This window comes from Rhinolophus sinicus, chromosome 15 (assembly GCF_057876585.1).
Source record: "Rhinolophus sinicus isolate RSI-liver-muscle chromosome 15, RSI-T2T, whole genome shotgun sequence".
NCBI classification, from domain to species: domain Eukaryota; kingdom Metazoa; phylum Chordata; class Mammalia; order Chiroptera; family Rhinolophidae; genus Rhinolophus; species Rhinolophus sinicus.
Genome location: NC_142515.1, coordinates 7,732,321 through 7,755,657, shown reverse-complemented (window position 1 = coordinate 7,755,657; position 23,337 = coordinate 7,732,321). Strand labels below are relative to the sequence as shown.

Genomic DNA, 23,337 nt, shown 5'->3' with positions numbered 1-23,337 from the left:
GCTCTGCCAGTTACCAGCCAAGTGACCTTGAGCAAGTCATTTTGTGTCTCTTTGCCTGAGGCTACCTACAGACTCAGGAGTGGTGTCGCGTCATTCCTAAACTCACTTTTGACCTTTTTTACTTTTATTTTTTTACAACAGTATAGTCTTTTGCTAGTCCTAAAATGTTCTCTCAATCTTTTATTTTGACCAGGTTGTTTACTTTCAGCGAGTTTCACCTTGTGAAAACACTACTTTTGTGGGTCTACTTGCAACTAAACCACAGAATTCAGACAATTCCGACGTATGAAACCGTGATGGCATTTTTTCACAGGTAACTTAGTGTTGATGGATGAAATGTACGTACACTGTTTTTCTGCTTGTAATATCGGGCTGGGGTGGAAGAAGCATCGTTGATATTATTTTTCATAGCATCCGTCAGAGTGTGTAGAATGCAATTTCCTTCATGGGGCCTAAGATTGTGGGATACCTTTGACCCACTAGATTCCTTGAAGAAGTGCATGCTATGCAGGAGTTATGAGAGACTCATGTGCTTCTGAGAACTTGTTCTGTGTCCAAGAAAAGATGTGATGATAAAGGTAATCCTTTTATTCAGGAAAATTACCACACTTCGTATTTAAAACATATCTAAATCAGACCAGGTCATTCTCATTGATAGTTCACTAAATCGCATATGAAATTCTGAGTTTCCTGGACCAATGAAAAAGCATTTAAATGTACAAAGGTTTCATCAAATTATTCTAGTTTTTATCCTCTCGAAACTTACAAATTCTAAAAGTTGTATATTTCAACATGTAAGTGAAAAATAACAACAGTATAATAATGGGTACTATTTAATTATGCTGACTAAATGCAGTAATTCTGACAAGTACTTTCTATTTGTAATCTCATTTAATCTGCATAATACTCAGGGGCTCGTTTCATTATTCCCATTTTCCAGAAGGAGCAGAGGTAGAGATGAAATATCTTGTCAGAGGTCATGCGCGTGATAAAGGGTGGATCCTGACTTGAACCCAGACACGCCAAATCCCAAGATGCTTTGCGGCCCATTCCTAGAACAGCAGAATGGATTCCTCTCTGGTGCCGTTCCAGCTATTTCAGGAGCAGTTCCCTGGGCACAGTGTTCAGAAAGATCCTGAGGCTGACTCTAGAGTCAGTGTTGCTTTTAGCTAATTACTTCTAATATTGCCTTGCAGTGCATTTCTTCTCCTCTGTGTGTCCCCCTTTGCCTGTGAGTGCTTTCTGCCTGTTCAAGCAAGAGCACCCCCATTCGTGGTGTCAGCTGTGGCAGCATGGGGCTGGGGAGCAGAGTGGGGGTGAGGGTGAAAGCAATAGTTTTGGGGCTTTATTTTGTGTCTTCTGCGCCTCTACTAAAACTGGGTGAAATATGCTTACGTCATCCAAGCTGGTTGCGGAGGGTGGTGACCCTGACGCCAAGGACAGTCCCAGGTAGTTCCCCGGAAGATGTGCCCTGGACAGGAAATAACTGGTGACATTACTTTCATTGTCCGGTCTCTGCTTCTGTTCCCCACATCAGCAAGAACGGGGGCTGCCAAGTATGATATGGTGTGTTCAAGCAAGTCAAGGGGCTCCATTTCTTTTGCGCATGTGAGCTTAGCAGATAAACACATCCTCCACATCTTCATCGGCATATTGGCCTGTTGAAGCCGAGTTTCATTTGCATTGTTGAGAATTGTTTACATTTTGCTGAAACATCTGTGCACTGCGTTAGCTAAAGAGCCCCTGTTTCTGTCTTGTTATTTGGGGGAAAGCGGTATTCAGTGCCAGAGTGATAGGTACTTTACTTAGTTTCTATATAATTTGCTTTGAACCCAAATGTTTTAATCCCTCCCCCCCTACACTTTTAATGACCCAAGAGACACTTTTTCCTATGAGTCATGCACACCAGGAAAAATTGCTATTTGGCTCCAGGTTAGCTGACATACTGGAAACGTCTTAGAACCGGGTGATAGGAAATGAGCTAGGATGTGGGTGATTCATTCGAACTCTGTTTTTAATGTGAGAGAAACAAGTGGCAATGAGAAAGCTCAAGTGTGCGGCCCCCTCCACTGAAAGTCGACCTGGGCTGGGGTCTCAAAGGCTCCCCCCACCCATGGGTATGTCTCACCATCATAGTTTCTCCATTCCTCTTGAACCTACATTAATTCCAGTTTGACTCCAAACCTCACCCCTCTGCACAGGGTTTCCCCAAAGCCCCTGATCCTGCTCAGTTTTCCTTGTTGGAAACCATTTGCATGTTTGCAAATCATCTCACTGTCCCAACCTAAGCAATCTGACAATATCTTCTACCAGGTCCCCATGTTCAATGACCACAGTGCAGGAGTGAATGCTAATGGCCTGCGAGTCTGCCCTGGCTCCCTCTGTCTTCCCTCCCTCCAGCAAGCTTTGTGTCCCCCGGAGGAAAAAGATGGGGTCCTCTGGGCCTCAGACACTCTTGCCCCTGCAGCCCAGGCTCACTCCCAACTATGAGGACCATGTGGTTCATTTTTAGGATCGTGGGCGGTCCTCCTCCTGTCCACCTCACTCATTCACTGGAGAACGGTGGTACCCATAAGGCGCACCTTTGTCAATGGCTGCCACCTCCCAGAGGACGTCCCTGAGTCCCCAGGCTCCTTAGCCTAAGGACCAGCACTGCTGCTTCTGCCTCCCCCACACCGCTGTTTGCTTCCCCTCCTCAGCCTCTCCGACCAGCTCCTTATAAGCCTGTTGGTGCACGTATATGTCCTTCCCCCCAGGTACGTGTAATAACATATTAAATGATGAGATTCCATCAAACATTTTCAGGTCGCTTGGTTGCCCTCAGAGAAATGGGTCTTACTGTGCGGATGTGAAATTCAGAACATACCACGTCTGTAGCAACTTGAAGTAAGACGGATTGCAGACAGGCTTTTCTTGCTTGGTAGTACCTATTTGGTGCATTCGACTAAGAAGCGTTCTAAAGCTTTCTCTGGGCTCAGTGAGAAACACTGTGTTGGTAGGTTATTGACATTTACCCAGATATGGGAGCGGGCAGTGGTGGCACCCATGCTCCATGTTTGCCATCCCTTCCTGAGGGTCCCTGGGGCTGATGGGCAGCAGTGCAGGGCCTTGGATCTGCTGGCCCAGAGGGGCTGGAAGCCTGAAGGCTCGGGCAGCAAGAAGGCACCTCAGCTTCCAGTGGTGGAGGAGGGAGCTCACAGGAAGCCACGGTCAGCCTGGGGCAGAACTGGGTCACCAGCGCAGGTGCTCTGCTTGTACCCTGTTCAGTGAAGCCCAAGGGGTCAGCTACTCTGTGGCCACTGACAGAGACATCCCAGGAGCATTTCAAGGAGGGGCAGAGGAGCTGACCCCATGGGAGAGCTGGGGAATGAGAACCGAGGAGATTGCTTCTTTGGCCCAATTTGTAAAGTTGCCTCTATGATGAAATAATTTAAATGATAGGGTAATTTATAAGCTGTCTCCGAGGGAGCAGCAGCCCGAGTGCACCTTTTGAGGCCGTAACAATATGGGAACTTCCAAAATGGGACTGTATTTTCCTCATGTGGAGGCAGAGGAACAAGCTGCAGAAATATTAACTGGTCCTTGTGACACACAAGGAATGAGGCTGAGCTGCAGCTGTGGGTGTAGCCCGGCTAGCCCAGCTCTGGAAAGGGTTTAGAGCCTTCATTGAGTCAAATAAAGCAGACGACCCCTTTTCTCAGCTGTCTTAGCACTGTCCGGAAGACAGGCTAGGAGGGAATGACTGAATCCTTGACCCCTCCAACTGTACCAGTGAGTAAAGCCAAGCCTTTTCTACCTTCCCATTTTCTTTTATTCATTGATTTTTTTTTTTCAATCATTCATTCAACAAATATGTTTTGGACATGTGCTGTGTGCCAAGGACACTGATAGAAAGTTGAAGGGGCAGTTTCTTTACCTGGCCAGGAGTTCAGGGACATCTTCAAGCTGTTTTCATTGTTGTCCAAGTTCATTAACATAAGAAGGAAACACATGTGTGTGCATGCACACGCACACGCGCACACACATGCAGGCACGCGCACACACACACTTATGCACACATGTGCACACGTGTACACGCACACACACATGCACACACACACACACACACACACACACACACACACACATGCACACCTCGGCACCCACAGCCTGTTTTCCTGGCAATGGTTATTTTAGAAAAGCAAATAGGCTTTCCAGAATTAAAGTTAACATTTCCTTGTAGGAAAAACAAACGAACGAAAAAATGTAAGCAAAGCTTTTGCCTTCGTCCGAAGATGAAATCATCACTTCATTCCACTTAGCCGTCTGCGGAGTCCAGGGAAGTTGTAAAAACTCATCAACTGGGGAAGAGCCACAGGCAGGCAAAATTGTCACTTTTTTAAAAGTACATTTTGAATCAAATTATGAACCACATGCAGAGAAGTACACAAACCTTAAGTGAATTTCCACAGAGCGCACACTCCTGGCTAAAGAGCACACAGACCAAGAAACGGAACTCGACCAGCCCCCTAACTAGACGTCCTGTCTCCATCACTACCTCTCCCACACGTCCTTTAATTTTGAGATCTCAGGGGTGAGGGCGAGTCCTTAACAGACCTGTCATTCTGGCCCTAGTTGATTTTATTAGTCATTAACTGGGTCCCTCTCAGACACTGCAAAGGTGAGGTACAGCAATGGGTCCATAACCTCCCTGGAAGGAGGTCATGGAAAACAGCCAGAGAAGCCATTTTCCACACAATCCCAGCTTCTAGATTTCCCTGACCTTCTGCAGTGGAGTCTCCCCCTTCCTGTCCTCTGTCCAGATCTGATCCAGCCTTTCTGGAGCTGGCCAAGGACTCCTCCAGGAAGCCTTCCAGGACTTGCACACTGAATGATTTCCTCCTCTCATCTTCTCTTTGCAGAGAGAACAAGAAATGTGCTGGCTGTGTGGGCGCGCACCAGCAAACCCGCCACCACCTTCCCCCAATACCAGGCAAGGGGAGCCACCCCTGGCGCCAGAGCCTGCTGGTGTTTCAGGAGAAACTCTATGGTGCTGTGTGCCCAGGCGGGCAGAGGTCATTGCCTCGTGTGATTGATGAATGGTACTTGCAGGTGTGGCCACAGAGCCAATGAAACTGGGCACCCTGGCATGACAGCCCTGATCTCTTTACCAGAACCTTCGTTTTGAAATATCCTATGAGTCATGGCCGTGAGGACCATTAAATTGTTCTCTCTCTGAGTCACTCCACCAGCCCCATGCAGGGAGGTTGATATATTTAGGGATAGCAAGATTTCTCAATACCTACCTTTCGTGTTTCTTGACCTTACTCGTTTCTTCTCTGGCTCTGACCAGCACTGCCCTCACCTTCCTTTAGCTTGGCTTCTTGGAAACTGAATCTCCCTTTTTCAAGGTCCCTAAATATTGATTCCTATTCCTTACTAACATGGCACTTTCCTCACTCGGCTTTTTGGCTTTCCACCCATAGTGGAAAGTTTGGCTTTCCACCCAGAACAATGAGTGGGGACATGGAGGGAGCACATGTATCTGGATGCAGGAGCCCCTTCTGAAGGGCAGCTCAGTTGTCATCCGGATTCTAGATCCAGTTCTGCCTTTGGGCAAAGGTTAGGACCATCTTCATTTTCATAGTCAGGATGACATCGAACTGGGCCTCAAGAATGTCTTATAGGATGACTTGGCCCAACCAATAAGCAGGGCAAAAGCAGATAGGACCCTAGGCGCGTGGGAAAATCAGCATAGCATATCCTGGTCTGTGTGCACACATGTGCGTGTGCACACACGTGTGCATGCACCAGGGCTGGAACTGCTGGCATTCCTAGATGATAAACTGGGCGAGTGGAGGGATTGGATGGCAGGACTGAGGCTGTTGCATTGGCAGGGACCCACCCATTCATACAATTAATCACTCAACATATTGCAAGCTGAATGAGTGCCAGGCACTGTAAGAGGTGCTGAGACTACAAGAGGGGAAAAAAACAAAAACAGACACAAACCCCCATCTTCGTGGAGTTTACAATCTAGGCAGCAGAGATAAACAATACATTAAATAAATGTATTAGAAGATGGCAGCCCCAGGTCTGAGTGCAGCTCTGCCGTTTATTGGCTGTAAGACTTTGGGTGAGACCTAGCCTTCCTGCACGGAGGTTAACAATACCTGCTTGTCAGGACCGATGTATAGGTTTGCTCTGACTCAAAGAGAAGACTGAGCACAGCTCTTGGTGGGAGATACCGAATGGTGGTGACCATTTCCTGGTTCTGGGGTTTCAGCCGGTGCCTGGTTCTTCTGCACTTTTTTTTACGTTTTGTGAAAAGCCATGTTACTTTCTCATTGTGAGTTATTGCCCCAAAGTGTTTTTTTTTTTGTTTTTTTTTTTTGAACTTCATCTTAAAATTTAATTTATTATTTCAGATATTTTCACATAAAGTAATTTTTTTAACCTTAACTAGATTTTAACTCTAATTCTTTTTTGTGATGGTAAAATATCTATGACATGAAATGTATCCCTCTAACCACTTTTACGTGTACAGTTCAGTGGTGTTAGGTGCATTCACACTGTTGTGCAGCCATCACCACCATCCGTTTCCAGAACCTTTTCGTCTTCCTAAATTGAAACGCTGTACCCCTTAAACAATAACTCCCCATTCCCCTGCCCCCCGTCCCCCCATCCCCTGACAGCCACTGTTTTACTTTTTGTCTCTATGAATTTGATTACATTGGGTACTTCAGATAAGTGGAATCACACAGTACTAGTCCTTTTGTGACTGGTTTATTTCACTTAGCATGACGTCCTCAAGGGTCATCCAGGTTGTAGCAGGTGTCAGAATTCCAAAGTGTGTATGGACAAGCCCTGACTTGTGATGGTTTGACTTACGATTTTTCAGTACGATAGGGTGACAGTGTTATGCATTCAGTAGAAACTTTACTTTGAATTTGGATCTTTTCCCAGACCAATGATACCTCTTGTGACCCTTGGCAGTGGCAGTGAGATGGTTATGCCCCACTGTATGTTAATGTGGGTGTTCTGAGGATGTTTAAGGTGGGCTGGGTGAAGCTGTGATGTTCTATGTGTTAGGGATATTAAATACATTTTCAACTTCCGATGCTTTCAACTTACGATGGGTTTAACTGCATTGTAAGTCAAGGAGCATCTGAATTCTAAGGTTAAAATTTGAACTGCTGGTACCAGCGGGGCTCTGAGCCTGAGATTGGCCAGAAAGGGTAAATGACTCCAACAGATGACAGGATGGAGGAAGTGTAAAGGTTGTGGCTAAGAACAGCTCTAAAATTACAGTCTGTGCCAGTCAGAGGAGACTTGCCCCGGGCGCTGCCTTTTCAGGCGGTCTGTTCTTTTAGAAGGGATTTGTCCCCAGGGCCTTGAGAGCAGGACCCAGAGCCAACCTGGGTGTGTCTCTTAATATCAAGGACCTGTGAACTGCCTTCCCTAGAGGGGTCATGCCCCTGGGGTTTCTTGATGAACTTTAGGAGGCAAGGACGGTGGCCTGAATGAAGTCTGTCCCAGAAACGTCAGTGCTGTTTCTGGTGTGTCGTTGCCTCTACTTCAAGTTTCCAGCCTTTGGACTCAGTTGACTCAAGAGTTGCAGCAATAACTTACTTGAATTACCAGTTTACCAGCATGTATTTTGGATTTTGAACTTGCTACCCTCTACAATCATGTGAGCCAATTCTTTAAGATAAATCCCTCTTTCTCCCTCTCTCCCGCTTTCCCTCTCTCGCTGTTTCTCTCTTGCTCTCGCTCTCTCATTAAATATATATATATGTAAAAAAAAAAAAAAAAAAAAAGTCAGTGCTAAGCCCAAAGAGGTCTTTGCACAGACAGAGCTCAGGGACCGGGACAGCTGTGCCAGCCTTGGATGACATCGACATAGCCATGTAGAGCAGGCCCCCCACTTAGCAGCCAGCCTGCTTCCACTTCATGTGACATTGGGTGAATGCACTCATCGTTCATGCCGCAGGTGTCTGCGCACCCAGACAGTTGAGAGGAGCCAGGTTAGATGGCCAGTGCGCTGGGCTGGGGTCGGCAGGCCTGGGTAGAAGCTGGTTCTATTATGTAACAGTTTTCCTCGCTGGGCTACGGCCGGGGTTATACCGCTTGGTTCAAGGGGTTGGATCACACCCCTCAGATGCTCTGAGATTTTAGAGAATCAGCAGTGGAGGCTGCCATTTTCTTCCTTTAAGGCGGCCCAGGCTTGGGCAATTCAGAAGGTGGCACTGATAATGAATGCGGCCAAGAGCAATCCCGTGCACGTGACCAGCTTGAGTCTGGGTTGCTTTTCCTGGGCTGAGAGGACGATGGCAGTAATGAGCAGGCACTGGGTACCAGCCGCTGTGCCAAGTACCGCGCATGCACTGTCACCTTTACTGCTCCCACCTGCTCGGGGAGGCACGCGTGGCTATTGTCCCCCCTTGACGGGGAAGGTTGAAGCTCAGGGAGGCTTGGTCCCATGACTGCCAGCCAGCTGTCCGAGGGCTGGACCCTGGTGTGTAGTTCAGGGATCTGAAGCACGATTGGGCAATGGATGAGCTGACCTGTGTGCATGAGCTGACCCTCCAAGTCTGTGCCCATCAATGCCCCTTCCCTGTGGCCCAAAGGATCATAAAGTCCACACCTGTCTCAACAAAGCGCCTCCTGAATCCTTTGGGAGAGGAGGTCCTAGCTGATGGTCTTTGGGTCAGAGTCCTTCTCACAGGAGATTCGGTGGCTGTGGTTCCCTCCTGCTCTCAGCAGCCTCCCCACAAACCTGCAGAATTGGTCCCTGGCGACTTCTGGGTTAGAGGGGACGTGCTGTGCTCTGGATTGTCCTTTCCCTCCTGGACTGAAACCGTGTTTAAGTGGCAGCTCCAACAAGCACTCACTGCCCAGGGGCAGCGCCAGGCTGTGGGCGCCCTTGCTAAGGCTACGGGCTCATTCCACAGAGCACTCACCGGGCTGCCGGACTGTGCCAGCTCGGCCCCTTCCTGACTCCACAGCCCAGTCATGCTGCCGCCTAGCGTGTTGCTCCATTAAATGGTGGCAGACAGGCAGGGGAAGATTTGCCCCCAGGTCAGGGAAAGGAGGTAAAAGAGTTATTTATCCAGCTAAGAAATCCGTGTTCTCAGGACGCTAGCCCAGCTCCACCTGCCCTGCAAAATGGAGGGTCAGTTCCAGAATCAATAGCCCTGCACTCCCGAAAAGATCAGCCTTCCTTTATTTATGCCTGATCTGTCCACTCCCGGAGACAAGCACCTAACAAATAATCACTGAATTGAATCAGCTCATTTATCTTTGTGCCCCTCTCCCCCCGCACAGCTCCTCAGCACCCCTGAACCTATCTCTGGGGACCACTGACATGAAGAGGGGTTGGAGAGGTCCAGAAATTCCCAGATCTTATAAAAACAAATGGTCCCTGGGGCAGTTGGAGGGCATCTCCAGCAGAGGCGGGACGTGGGGCCACTGGTGCGTTTAGTCCAGCTGGGACAGGGTGTGATTTGGTCATCACTCTTGATTCATGGAAAAATAATCTGAAAGTGCCCTTGGCTGGTCTCCTACATGATCGGCCTTGAGTGGATGACTTTGTATTTCCAAAGGGACTTGGAAAAATTAGCCCCCGCTTTCCCCATATGTGAAAAGTGACCATTTTATGAAGCAAGTTGTCTCATAGCCAGAGCGGTGGATGTGTGTCTGCGTGTACGTGTCTTCTCGAGGGGACTCTGGTCTTCTCAACCCAGCCCTGACCTTCAACCATGTGTGAAAATTAACTGGGGCTCAGTAGTAACACTAACCGTTGCCGAACCAATCTGTTAAAACCAGTTACCCACTCATCTGACCTTTTTTTCCTTCTGCATTCTACCGGACAGCACTTTTGAAGTGGCCACTTATTCAAATTGGCCACTTATTCAAAGGGCAGCATATATAGAGGAGGCATCAGAAGTCCCGCATTCAAGTCCTGGCTGAGCCTTTGTTTTTTTTTGTCAGTAAAGTGGAGCCCATGATACTTGCCCCCCTGTCTATCCCGGGGAAGTTTGTGAGACTCAAGTGAGACAATGTATCTTGAAATCCTCTATAAAGTAACATACATTCCCATCAGTCGTTTAATGTGTATTTGTTGGGCACCTAATACTTAATCTGTATTTGTATGTGCACTGCTCAGTAGTAGACAGCAAAGGGGAATAAAACCATTTGTCTCAATCTCCGGGGTCTGCCTTCACAAAGGTTATCTCAGCCGCTTCCAGCTTCCGTACTTCTCAACCATCCAGAGAGAATCAGGCACCATCCACTAGTCTGGCTGGTGAAACCACTAGTCTCTTTGATGTCTTTCACTAGCCCTAGCTCATTCTAGAAAGGAGTTTTCTGAAGGCCTTTTATTCCTCTTTGTACCTCTGCTAAGCTTCCCCAAGAAGTGTTCCTTTCTGGACCGAAATGCAGGACATAGCTTGATGTCACTTTTCCTTTGCCTGCGTCTCCACGCCATCACCAAAGGTAAGCCCCAGGCAGTGGGAACGCATCCATGGGAAGGCTGTTGGCGACCCACCCCACCGGATGATTCCAAAGGAATCAGCTGAGATCTGATGTTGTCACTTCTGAGCTGTGTGCTATTGGGAAAGTCACTGCCTAGTATCAGTTTATTTGTCTGTACAATGGGTATAAGCAGACCTTCCATGAAATATGAGGATGGTTGGGAGGGGCTTGTTCATTGTGAAGGAGTACATAGCTGCCAAAGGCTGCACTGTTGCCATCTTGCCCTGTGCTCTGCCTTTCAGAGCAGCATTCCCTTCGACCAATTTGGGAGAAAACTCTGGGGCTGTGCTCCAGACTGGAGCTCCCCCAACCTCGTGCTTTGGGCCCAGGGGAAGGCAGCTGTGACTTGTAAAGAGGAGGGAAATATTGGGGAGCAGGCCACCCAGTGAGATCTTTGTGTCTAAAAGGACGTTTGAGAACGTTTTCAAAACCATTTCCAGTTATCCAGATAAAATGAGTCACTCTAAAACCCAAGAATGAGTGATGGCGCCCGGGCAGTTTTGTCCAAGTTGCTCCTAGACACTCTAAAGATACTGACAATTGGCTCTCAAACCTCCCTCCTCAGGCAGGATTGTGGGGAAGTGGAGTGGGCTGTGGATGCTTTGGGGGAAGTGCCCTAGAATGTCCTATTTGGGTTCCACACACATGATTCCCAGGATTCTGGGAAGGCCCTATAATCCTCAGCTTCTGACTTCCTCCTCTTTCTCTCTGTAAATGAGACTTTTGTGATTCTCTTCTGAATAAATCTGTAAAAATGTTCCCTTTGTGTTTCTTCCAAGGCAAGAACCTGGAGGACTTAAGGCACATGAACTTCCTCCCCGACTCCTGGCTGGTCCGGGTGGCAGCTAACCATTACCACGCAGTGAGTCGCCAGCTCAGCAAGGAAACAATTATCAAAATGTATTGCTTTTCTGCCTTTGCTTTTTCTGGAGACGTGTTTTGCATTGGAAACCTCTGGGGCCTTTGAGGTCGAGATACCTGGATCCTGGGCCAGGGGAAGTGGGGGGAGCCAAGCCTGGGAAGGGGGGAGGGAGGAGGCCCAGCCTAGGAACCCAGGTGCTTAGAGCATCTCTCCAGTTGACCTGTTGAGTTAGATGGGGTGGGGGCGCTCCAGCCAAACCGCCCTCCAAACCGAGTCCCGGACGGATACAAATGTCACATGTGCTCATTATTGAAAATTTTCAAAATGCTGAGAAATTGAAAGAAAAGTCATACCCTCAGACCCATCACCCAAAGACAACCACTGCTCACATCTGATTGCATTTTATTGCCTTTCACTCTTTTTTGGAAAAATACACTTAATGAAATGAGATTCCTTATACCATTTTTAATGACTACAAACTCTTCCACCAAAATGGTATCCAAAATGATATACTGTGCCATTCCTGTATTGTAGAAAATTTACAGTGTTTCCAATTAACCATTATAAGTGACTATAGTAAATTTATTTGCATGTAATGGTATTACTTTCTAATAGGAGATTCTCAAGAGCAAAAAATACTGGCCCAAACAGGAATGTGTATTTTTGTTCTTGATTTATATTAACAAGTTTGGGACCAAATTGCTTCCCCCAGTAATAATGAATGCACCTCACTTTAGACATGTTTAGCAATGCAGGGCATTTTTAGTTCAGATTACTTCTGTTCATTGAGAAGCAAACAATGGCATCTCACTTTTTAATGTGCATTTCCTTTATTACTGGTAAATAGGAATATTTTTCCATGTGGCATTTCCCCCTTTGTGAATTGTCGGTGCAAACTGTTGTACTTCTTATGTGTTCCCGGTCTTGCATTTTTAGAGATGAAGTAGGGCAGTGTTTGAGTTCTAAAGATTTATGAGTCACTAGTTAAAATTCAATTCAGCTCAACAAATACCTATTGTAATGTGCAAACCACAGTAGATAAGGACTCCATGGATCGTGCTTCTCTAACACAAAACTCAGAGCCTCGCTCCAACAGGGCAAAGGAGGGAGGGGGTGACGGAGAGAGAGGACAGTCTCCGGGGCTGGACGCCTCAGGAAGTCCCCCAACGCCCTCTTCACGTCCCTCTGACCCTGCCCACCTCCTTCCTTTTGCCCCAGTTGCCAAGGTCATCGTGGTGAAATCCGCTCCCTCCCTGCCCCAGCCCACGTGGAGAACCACCCACGTGGGGCCATTTTCACTCTTGACCTTAGGGCTGTGATCCCTCTCTGCCCCCTGATCAGGCTACTTCCTCAGTGAGAGGCCTCGGGCAGTTTTCTTGTCCTCATTTCTGCATCCCCTGAAAGCCATGAGCACAGCACCAGGCACCAAATGGGTTTTGAATGCGCACTGCAGACTGGCTGAATGGCCGGATGTACGGTTCAGAGATAGAACTGTCTTTCGAGCACAGTGGGGATGTGAAGGTGATGCTGGGGGAGGAGCAAGCTGATGGTAAGCTGTGTGTGTGTTTCTCTTTCAGCTGGAGAGTGGGGGTGACATGGTCCACGTGACAGATCTCAGCACCCAGGCGATGAGATTCGGGCTGCTCTTTGCCCAGGTACTGACTGCTGGGCCTCAGCAAGGGGAAGCACCGCCCCCTCCTGTGGTTGGCTAAGGGCCTTTGTAGGATCACTACTTACCTCTGGGAGGAAGGCCAGGGCAGAAGAGGAAGTCATAACCATCTCTCCTGCATGCTCCCACCATCTAGGAAATAAGATTCTCAAGACAGGGCCCTGGGACAGGCCATTCAGAAACCCGATGTGCACGTCCAAAGTTTCCCCGGAAGTATGAGTGTCTGTCCCGGTTTTCCAGTGATGAAAGCATTTCCCTGGGTTGCTTCCCGTTCTAAAACCAGGAAAGCCTGGGCATACAGGGGTGAGTGGATCATCCTTGTCCCTGCAAACATCGAGAGATGCAACTGCTCGGTGAGAGGAACCACTCCAAGCTAGGATTTAATGTTAGGAAGGTGAACCTATTCTGGGCGGCTGTTTGATGGGCCCCAGAATCAAAGCCATAGTGGGCGGGGAGCACAGCTGCAAGGCATCTGGTTACCTTGCAGGGGAGCGTCTGGGAAGCGGCTGCCTTCAGATTCCCTGTGATGGGCATAATTCTCCAAGAAATGGCTGTCCTCCTTTAACTTCTTTAAAGCCACCCCAGTAGTGATGTAAAAAGAATTCATATCTTAGGGACTTTGGGCCCTGAATCTATCATCAGAGACGCTGCTCTGGGTCAGGCCTGGGTGGGCTGCGTCCAGCCCCTTGCTTGCAGAGACCTGCCCAGTGGACAGACTGCAGACGAGAGGGGCCAGGACACCTTGCAATACCATCAGTATGGAGTGTCTGTTAGACCCATCAGATTGGAACAAAATGCTTTGTTTCAAAGGTCTGTAGACCACAGGTCATCAAAGCGCATGCCTAATTCATTCTTTTCCCCACTAAAGCACATGCAGAGTAAGCAGTATCGTCACTGAGTGCTTACCTGTAGGACTTGTGAAGTCACTACAGTTTGGCTTTTCCTATGCTTCCTAGGCTAAAATTGTTTTCAAATCAGTTGTCAAATTAGTCACTTTTGTTGTTATAGCTAGAATTTGTTTTGCTCTGTCCTCTTGCCTTTAAATGCTGAAGATTTCCCCCCGGTCACTTTGTTGTTTATCTTTCCCAATTTAGGAATATACAAGTCATTCAGAAGTGATTGCTGTATATGGATTCTTCTTTGAGATAAAAGGAATAAAAAATGATACTACCTCTTATAGTTTCTACATGCAGGTAAGAAGGACAGAGCACAGGAAAGGTGTGTCTCTGAAACAGCCTTTTAGGTTCAGAGTCAATTCATATGAAATTAATAATTGATTCATCATTAGTTAATAACTAATATGGAATGTGTCGTAAGCCTGGTGCTAACGATGCTCATAGATGTGATGTCGTTTGATTTCTGCAACCACCTTGTGCGGTTATTGTTAGCCCATTTAACAGATGAGGAGCTCGAAATGACTGTTACTCTTCATGTTCATGTAGCCTCGATTGGCAAAGCCAGGGTTAAATTCTAGACCCTGACTCCATATTTGAGGCTCAATTCAGCTTCAGTTCCCATATGATAGGTGATGCTTTACAGATGGTCATTCTTCCATGGAGGTAACAGGTAGTGCTCCAGGGGAGAGAGGGAACAATCTTATTTAGAGTGGCAAAGCAGGGCAGTGGACAGGACACGAGAGAGGTTAGTGGGGGGGTCGGGGGGGGGGGCATGAATGGCTCCGCCTCAGTGCTCCTGCTGGACTTTTAGGAGAGGCAGGAGAGTGCTGCGTTTAAGAGCAGAGTCTGAAGTCAAACTTCCCGGCAAACCATCTGACCTTGTCAAGCCCATGAACTTCCTTATGTTCAGTTTTCTGACCTTTATGACAGAGAAGGAAATAGGACCTACCTCCTGGGTTGTTAGGAGTATTAATGTGTTGATTTGTGCAAAAGGCTTGGAACAGGGCCTGACACGTAAAACACTCTATGACGATGATGACGTCGACAGCGGTGAGGGACCCCTACGTCCCACTTAGGATGTGCGTTATAAGTCTTAAGACTTCAGGCTCCTTGAGACATCCTATCTTATTAATTTCTTACTATTACCGCCAATCACAGAACCTAAAACACGGGGAAGGTATGTTTGTATCCTAAATGGATAAATGAATAAATGCGTGAGAGAAGAGACCTTTAGTCCTAGCTTTGGCACTACATCATTATGTGCCCTTGAGCAAGTCACGTCTCTTCCTTGGGTCAGTTCTTGGTCTTCAGTGACTCAAGCATTTCCCTACATCATGGATTTTACTGGATGGAAGAGATGAATTATGTAACGATATCAGTAGACATACTCATATGAATATTATGTTTGGTATTAACATTCTGGCAGTGATAGGGAAGACCTTCCACTTTAATAAGCTTGACTTAATAGTGCTTCTCTGGGTTGGCCAAACCCCAGTCCATTGGCCAGTGGTTTGCTTATGGTCAAGGCTCAACTGCCAACTGACTCAGCAGCAGCAGCAGCACTCAGGAAATGGGGCCCCTGGGGAAGTGCTCTCCGTACACATTATATAGGAGGGTCAGTGTGTCAGGAACCAGGTTTTAGTAACTCTGGGTCACCACAGTGTCAGTGCCGCCTAAGGGGAATCACCCGCCTTGCAGAGAAAAAGGCACACAGACGTGGAATGTCCCTCCTCGCTGTGCGAGCATGGCGTCGTTAGCCTGAGACCAGAACGCTTGGTCAAGTACGAGATCTCAGCCCAGACCCTAGTGGACGGCAAGTGGCAGGAGTTCCGGACAAACGAAGTCACACAGAAGTTTCGATTCATTAAGCCATCCTGCAAAAGCCAGGTGAGTGTTTCTCTTTTTTATTTTGTTTTCTCTCTTTCTCTCCTGTACCCTTGTTTGGGGAGCACTGGGTTCATATCTCTGGTGACCTATGGGAGAAACTTACTCAGTTGCTCAAGGATTATCACAGTTCCAAATAATGCTAAAGAGAAACATCCTAGAATGGAAAGCTAGAGATACTGAAAAATGTAACCCAACTCAGACTGCCTGATGTAGGTCACACCAGATCCAGATGTGACCAGGGTGTTTTTCTGGAGGAGGGAAGGTTTGGTGGAGTGTATTTGCTGCCGTCAGCTCCACCCTTGCCTGCATCACCTGTCACTTTTACCGAAATCCACAGCCCAACTCAATCCACAGCTGCCTCTGTGGGCCATGCCAGCATCCAGGCAGATTTGGTACCTGGCCTGGCTCCTGATGGCTGCCATCCAGAAGTTGCCAGAGAACCTGTCTGTAGTCCTAGGAGGAACTGTGGGTTGGGAATTCTAGGAGGTCCAGGGCCTCCCATCCTGCCCTATGAGGAATGGGACTTGGCCTTCAATGAGAGAGTAATTCTCGTTGCTCATCAGAATTCACCTGACACTTTGGCAAGTCCCCAGGTCTGCCCGCCACCCAGATGAAACCAGATTATTTCGTGGTGGGCCGAGGTGTCAGTATTTTTTTAAAACTTCCCAAGTTGTTCTCTATGATGTTAGAAATCAGAATAGCAATTTCCTTTGTGGAGGTAGGAGTGAGGAAGGCTAGGATATTGACCGGGAGGGGAATTCTGAGACACCGGAAATGCTCTTTTTCATGACCAGGGTGGTGGTGACACAGGAGTGCTTACTTATGAAAATTCATCAGACTGTACCCTAAAGTTTTATGTACTTTATTGTATTGAAGTGTTTTTATTTTAAAGACCTTCCCTGGTTGATTCTAATATGCAGCTAGAACCGAGAACAAACACCCTATACAATTGTTAGGTCTCCCTCTTCCCCATTCCAGAGTGCAATTGTGTCTATCCTGAAAGTCCCTTTTGCTTTATTTTATTTCAACTTTTAGGTTTTGAAAATCCAAACTGTGGGAATCCCAATCTATGTAAGTTTTTCATTCATCTTCCCAGGATCTTGACAATTTCCAGAAGGATCTATGGAATATTTTTTCTTCCACCAGTCTGCATGAAAGAAAATAAAATAGCATTAAAGGGATTACTCAAGTATTCAGCAGACTTTCCTAGTTAACAGTGGTCTCCTTACAGCTTTTGCCCACTGTCTTCGTCCATTTGGGACTGAGCTACTGGGTAGCACATGAACAACAGAAATCTCTAACATAATTCTGGAGGCTGGAAGTCCAAGGTGCCAGCAGACGCTGTGTGGTGTCTGATGAAGGCCCACTGCTGGGTTTATAGACAGCCGTCTTCTTGCTGTGTCCTCACATCGCAGGACAGGTGGGGCAGCTCTTTGAGGCCTCTTTTATAAGGGCACTAATCCCATCTGTGAGGGCTCCACACTCATGATCTAATTACCTCCCAAAGTCCCAGCTCTGAATACCATCATCTTTGGGAGTTAGGATACAGCAAATGCATTCTGGGGGGCCACGTTCCGACCAGAGCCCCCACATTTGTATAATTTGAAGATGGAAAGCACCAGAGCTCTGAGTCCATTTGCGGTCCCCCAAAGCACCTGGGTCCAGCCCTAACTTGTCACATTCTTGGGGGCTCTTTGATGGGAGCAGCAGTAACAACACCCTCCAACTAGGAGCATCAGGGCTCCCTTTTCATATGTCTCTGCCTGCTCAGAACAGCACACCTGGATATTGTCCCTGGCAGTTTGGGCTCAGCCAGAACAAGAGGTAGGAAGGGAAGGAAGCAATTTTAAGTTTCAGACTGACTTACCTTATTTACCATTCCGTCTTTTTAAATGGAACCCTGTGGTTTGGAAAAAGTAAGGTGAGAGAGTCTTTCTTTCCACCTTGTGGATTAGTTTTCCATTGTAGTGTAACAAAGGACCACCATTTAGTGGCTTAAAGGGACACATATAACAGGTAATTGTTGTGGGTCAAGGGTGTTCTGCTCACGGTCTCACACGCCTACAATCCAGTGGCAGCTAAACTCTGTTCTTATCTGAAAACATGACTGGGAAAACCCACATCTCGGCACATGAGATTGGTGACAGATTCCTTTCCTTGCAGCTGTATGACTGAGGGCCCAGCTGCTTAATGGCTTTTGGGAGAAGCTGCCCCGGTCCTAGAGGCCCCCTTCAGTTCCCTGCCACATGGCTCTCTCTATAGACATTTCAAAGCATGGCTGTTTACCCTTAAGGCCAGCAGGAGTCTCTCTCACTCTGATCTGCTAAGACAGAGTCTTGTATAATGTAAGGTAATCGTGGAAGGGACAGCCCATCACCTTGGCCGGATTCTCTGGGCTAGAAGTAAGTCACGTGTTCCCTCCACACTCCAGGGGAGGGACGTATACAAGGGGTCACCTTAGGGTGTGCCCACTACAGTGTGTTATTCATGTCATTGGAAAAGTGATGCAGCATCGCTCTTCCCAGCAGAGAACAATGCCCTGCGCCGAGTCACCTGGGAGGGAGAAAGACTGGTGAGAAGGCAAAGGAGAATCAAAGCAAAGGAACTGGATGCTGGGTCTGTCCTCAGATGCATCCCTTCCCCCTCCTGCAAGCCGTGTGCCATCTCCCTCACCAGCTTGCTCCTGGCCAGGTGCAGCCAATGGGAAGTGGTGATGGGTACTTTGAGGGCAGGAGACCAGGAGAAGCAGGGAGTTCTCACCCGCTTGGCCATGAGGGCATTTCCAGCAGGGGCTGAGCTGTGTCTCCTTTATGGATCTAGCTCACTCTGCCACCCCAACTCCTGCCCCACAGCCTCCTGCCACAGTTCCAGTGCCCATCAAATGGGTCTGCTGCTGATTCTGGAGACACCACCTTATCCCTGTGTCCCTGTCGCGCCTGGGGTGGGGGGTGAAGACTTCCTGTTACTCCTCTGGTTGCCTTAGTCTCCCCTGTTGGCCTTCTTGGTACTTCCTTCATCTGTGTAATTAGTTCTCTGTATTCTATTCATTCTGTTTGAAATCTCTAGAGTGGTTTCTGCTTTCCAGAGAAGTCCCTGATATAGAGGCTTTTGATGAGTTGGAAGATGTGGTCTAGTGGGGTAGACTGTTCAAAAACATCTCAGTAATTCCATCCCCAAAGGGCCTGGACCAGGGCGAGGCAAGTGAGGCACTCACCTCGGGTCAAAATACTCCGTAATCCAGATAAATAGGACCGTAATGCAATATTTTTAAAAATCAAAATCAGGGCAAAAAATCTATAATGGAGCTCAGTGAATTCCTATAAGATGAACATACCCATATAACCAGTGCTCAGATCAAAGCCAGAAACCACAGGGTCTGCACCTTAGACACCTCACTTTGTACCCCGTCAAAGGCAAACACTATCCCAACTTCCATCACGCTTAATTAGTTTGGCCATTTGGTTTGAATATTTAATAAGCAGAAGCACACAGCCTATACTCTTTTATGCCTGTTATTCTTCTGTTCTACACCGTGGTAACGTCCATGTTCTACATCATTTGTTCTACGTCCATGTTTGCATAGGTAGCTGCAGTTTATTTTCAAATAGGCATGACAGTTTCATTTTTTTAAAAAATGAAATGTTACTTCTATAAAATAATACAGGCTTGTATTATTATAGAAAACAAAATCCACTGGCATTCCCATTATTCAGAAGTTTGGCAGGTGACTTTCGGAATCATTTTTAAGGTCACTTAGGGTTTGCTTCCCATTCAGAATGGGGTTATGCAATGCACGCTGCCTTAGAATCTAACTTTTCCCCCCTTTGCTCAAAGAGTTAAACAGGATGTTTTCTGTAATAGAGGAGCATGGGATTCTGTTGATGCGTTTGCCTCGCCTCCAAACTGACAAACTGCGCATAATCACAAAAGTCACTTGTCGCTTGCCCTGTGTGAATGTTGCTTCTTTTAAAAGGTGAAAACCGGTCCTGCAGCCTCCCTCTTGGGGCTGTGAGCACCCAGCACCACCGGCCCCACTGTGAGGGACAGCCCCTGGATGGACCAGCCCCTGTGCAGACAAGCAGGGGCTTGACGTCACCGGCTCGTGGCATTTTACCACAGTCAGAGAGGATGACAGGGAAGATAAGAATTCAAACCTTCTGAAAAACAGGTCTGAACACGTCCAGGAGAAATGAGGAGGCTGTCTGCAGGCACTACTGAAATATGAATGGTTGCCCACTTCCCAAGTGAAACAACTGGCTGCGCTTAGCTATTTGGAATATGTGCCTGGAGTTTGCAAGAGTGAGAGGAACTTACAAAGCAGCAGTGGAACAGTAAAACTTGCAGGGTCTGAAAGCTCAAGAGCTGGGAGTGTAGGAGGAAGGCCAGCCCCAAAAGGATGGGGTAAGGGTCTGAAGGATTGGGCTGCACCCTCTGCCTCCAGAATCAGCAACAGGAAGGCACAAGAGGCGGAGGACTTGGGGTGTCAGGGAGAGGGACCTTTTGATATTTCTACCTCCTCCTTGTACAGTGGGGAAACTGAGGCCCAGAGAGCTGGAGTGAGAGTTCTGCTTGGAAGATGCTTGCTAAGCACCTCTGAGCCATTAGGCACTTGACACACACCCTCTCACTGCATTCTTCCAACCCACAATGAGGTAGCTGTCTTTTCCACGTCTGGTAAGAATGCAAGCTGAGCCCCCGAGAGTAAGGACCATACACGTCCAAGGTTCCTCAAAGTGGCAGAGCTGGGGTGGGGGTGGGGGACAGAGGGCACCACTGAGGCCTGGCCGCAGGGCCCACGTGTTTCCATGTCCCTCCATGGCCCACTGAGAAGAGGGGAAATGTTTTAGGGTGCTTCATTCAAGTACATATTAAACACCTACTATACATGCCACAGAACTGTGCACCGAGCACCTGGGAGGCACTGGGCCCCACTGCACAGGGGGTTGTCACGAGTGAAGTCTCAGTTGATTCCAATGGGGGCATTGTGATGGGGTGAGGTGGTCTCACTGAGGAGGTGACACACACGGGCCTTGGAGGATGGGCAGTCTCCTTACAGGATTGGTGGAAAATGGTACACAGGTGACGTTCAAACAGCTGAGAGCAGGCTAATCTCTAGCCCCCGGCTCTTTTACTATGTTTACCAGAATCACGTCGGAGCTGGTGCAAAAGCAGACCCTGGGACCCCAGAGGCCAGAGGCTGATTTGCAGTCTGGGAGACACTGGAGAATCTGAGGCAGGAGGTCTGCGTTCATACCCAGAAAGGACTCCAATCTGAAAACATTAATTCCACAACGGGGTTCCCCACCTCATCCACACACCCAAAAACTTGTGACTCTATTTCACCGCACTAGCTGATTTTAATTTTAAAAACTAAATTTCTTAAAATATGAAATAAACAGAACCTGAAGGAGGCACCCTCCTGTGGGTAAACCATTCACTATAATCCAGAGAGTCCAGCCCTTTCCACTAGGGGGCGAGCTCTACCTCAAAAACCGGAATCAGAATTTCAGCGTCAGAAATTTGCAATCTGAAAGCTCATTTTGCAGCGCCAGTCCTCCTGGCTTAGTGGCTGAGAGTGAACTTTTGAACATCCCAGGTAGGTTGGGTCACTCGAACAGCCACAGTGTTGATGTCACAAAATCTCCGAATTTGTCAGTTATGAGACAAAAATTCTTAAGATAGGGGCCGGCCTGGTGGCTCAGGCGGTTGGAGTTCTGTCCTCCTAACTCCGAAGGCTGGGGCCAGTGGGCTCTCAACCACAAGGTTTGCCAGTTCAATTCCTCGAGTCCCGCAAGGGATGGTGGGCTGTGCCCCCTGCAACTAGAAAACGGCAACTGGACCTGGAGCTGAGCTGCGCCCTCCACAACTAAGATTGAAAGGACAACAATTTGACTTGGAAAAAAGGCCTGGAAATACACACTGTTCCCCAATAAAGTACTGTTCCCCTTCCCCAATAAAATCTTTAAAAAAAGAAATCTTAAGATAATCTTACAAGCTCTTCTTACAAGTGAAAATGTCTTGGACTAGAATTTAAAAACCTATAGTCACAATGCCCAAAGCAGTGACCATGAGTGCTGGTCAGCATAACATCTTATGTGCCACTTCCATGACCTCTGTGTGCTTCTCCCATCAACCACCATCTGACCCACCTCCCAGACCTGCCCCTCTAACCGAAATGGTCCAGGATTCTCTCTGTGCACAGCAACTCTTTAGGGACCTGAAGCGAGGCAGACAAGGGTTTGAGTCCTAGCACTGTTCCTTACTAGCGGTGTGGTCTTAGGCAAATCACCTAACCTCTTGAGCCTCAGAGTCTAAACTGAAATTGGCAATAAAACCTGTGGCACATGTTAAATAAGTTGATGTGTGATTTTAAAGCTTCTAATGCATAGTAGCTGCTCAATACAATGTATTCCTGTTCCTCCCTCTCTGCTTGTAGTCATTTAGTACTTGTTGAAAGTCAAGGTAGATGCTGTGTGATCATGGGCAAGTGCTTTTCCGTGTCTGGGCCTGCTTCCCCCGCTGCAAAATGAAAAGGTTGAACTAGGTGCGCTTGGTAGACGTTCCAGCTGCCGTCAGTGAGTCCTCTGATTCTGAGTGGAGAAGAGCAAAAGTGAGAGGTTGAATGTATGAGCCAGGAGGAGGACCTGGGGGGAAAATGAACTACCTTATTTTCTTGTGGGCTCATCAGAATGAGACCGAATTAGAAAGAGTGAGAGGTACTGTTATCATGTCTCCTCTTTAGAGGGTTTTGCCTTCTGGAGACGGGTGTGTCTATAGACCCAGAGAGGAGAGGGGAAGGTTTTGCCCTTGTAAGCCTAGGATGAGAAGGGGAAGTTCGGGGGAGAAGGGCGGGCTCCCCAGGGACCGTGGGAAATCCTACTCCCCATTTGCACACTGGGGACTGGTATAGGATGTGGTTTAGGCTGGTTCACAGGCCCTGAGCCCTTGAGAGCTGGAGGCAGGGAGGGCAGATTCTCCTGGAGGAGACGGAGAAGGGAGAAACCTCTGTGAGGGAAATCGCAGGGACAGTGCTATCCAATAGAACTTTCTGCAATGATGGACATGTCCTGTATTCACCTTGTCCCATGTGGTAGCCACTGGCCTGTGTGGTCACTGAGCACTTGAAATGCAGCTGGTGCGGCTGAAGAATTGAGATTTTAATTTTAGTGCATTTTAACATATTTAAATTTAAATAGCCATAAGTGCAAATAGAAGGAGCAGGATAAAAACAGTATCCACCATGGAACAAGAGCCTGGTCCCTTCTGATTCTGGAGACCCTCCAGAGTACCGGGCCTTGGTCTCTCCCCAGGACCTGGAGCAGTGGGGCATCAGCGGCCAGCCATGCCTAAGGCCCAGCCTGCGGCCACCCCATACATCCACCAGGACTGTGGGGGTGAAGGCCACCTCCCCGGAGGCAGGGAGAAGCCATGTTGGGGGAAAGGAATGATCCACAGTCAGGGAAGCAAACTCAGTTCTGTAGTGGGTGTACCACTGTTCCCTGCTCCTT

The 23,337-nt window shown here is 47.9% G+C and overlaps 1 protein-coding gene across 1 annotated transcript in view; it reads left to right on the top strand.

Annotated features, from left to right (window-relative positions):
* Nucleotides 1–17,021, top strand: part of BTBD16 (BTB domain containing 16) — a 39,008-nt gene extending 21,987 nt beyond the window's left edge. The window contains exons 9-15 of the mRNA XM_088791980.1: nt 194–313; nt 10,385–10,476; nt 11,295–11,377; nt 12,955–13,032; nt 14,141–14,239; nt 15,641–15,829; nt 16,865–17,021. Coding sequence (XP_088648106.1) covers nt 194–313; nt 10,385–10,476; nt 11,295–11,377; nt 12,955–13,032; nt 14,141–14,239; nt 15,641–15,829; nt 16,865–16,933 — 730 coding nt within the window. The 3' untranslated portion in view covers nt 16,934–17,021. The remainder of the gene's footprint in view (nt 1–193; nt 314–10,384; nt 10,477–11,294; nt 11,378–12,954; nt 13,033–14,140; nt 14,240–15,640; nt 15,830–16,864) is intronic.
* The last annotated feature ends 6,316 nt before the right edge of the window (nt 17,022–23,337 follow it).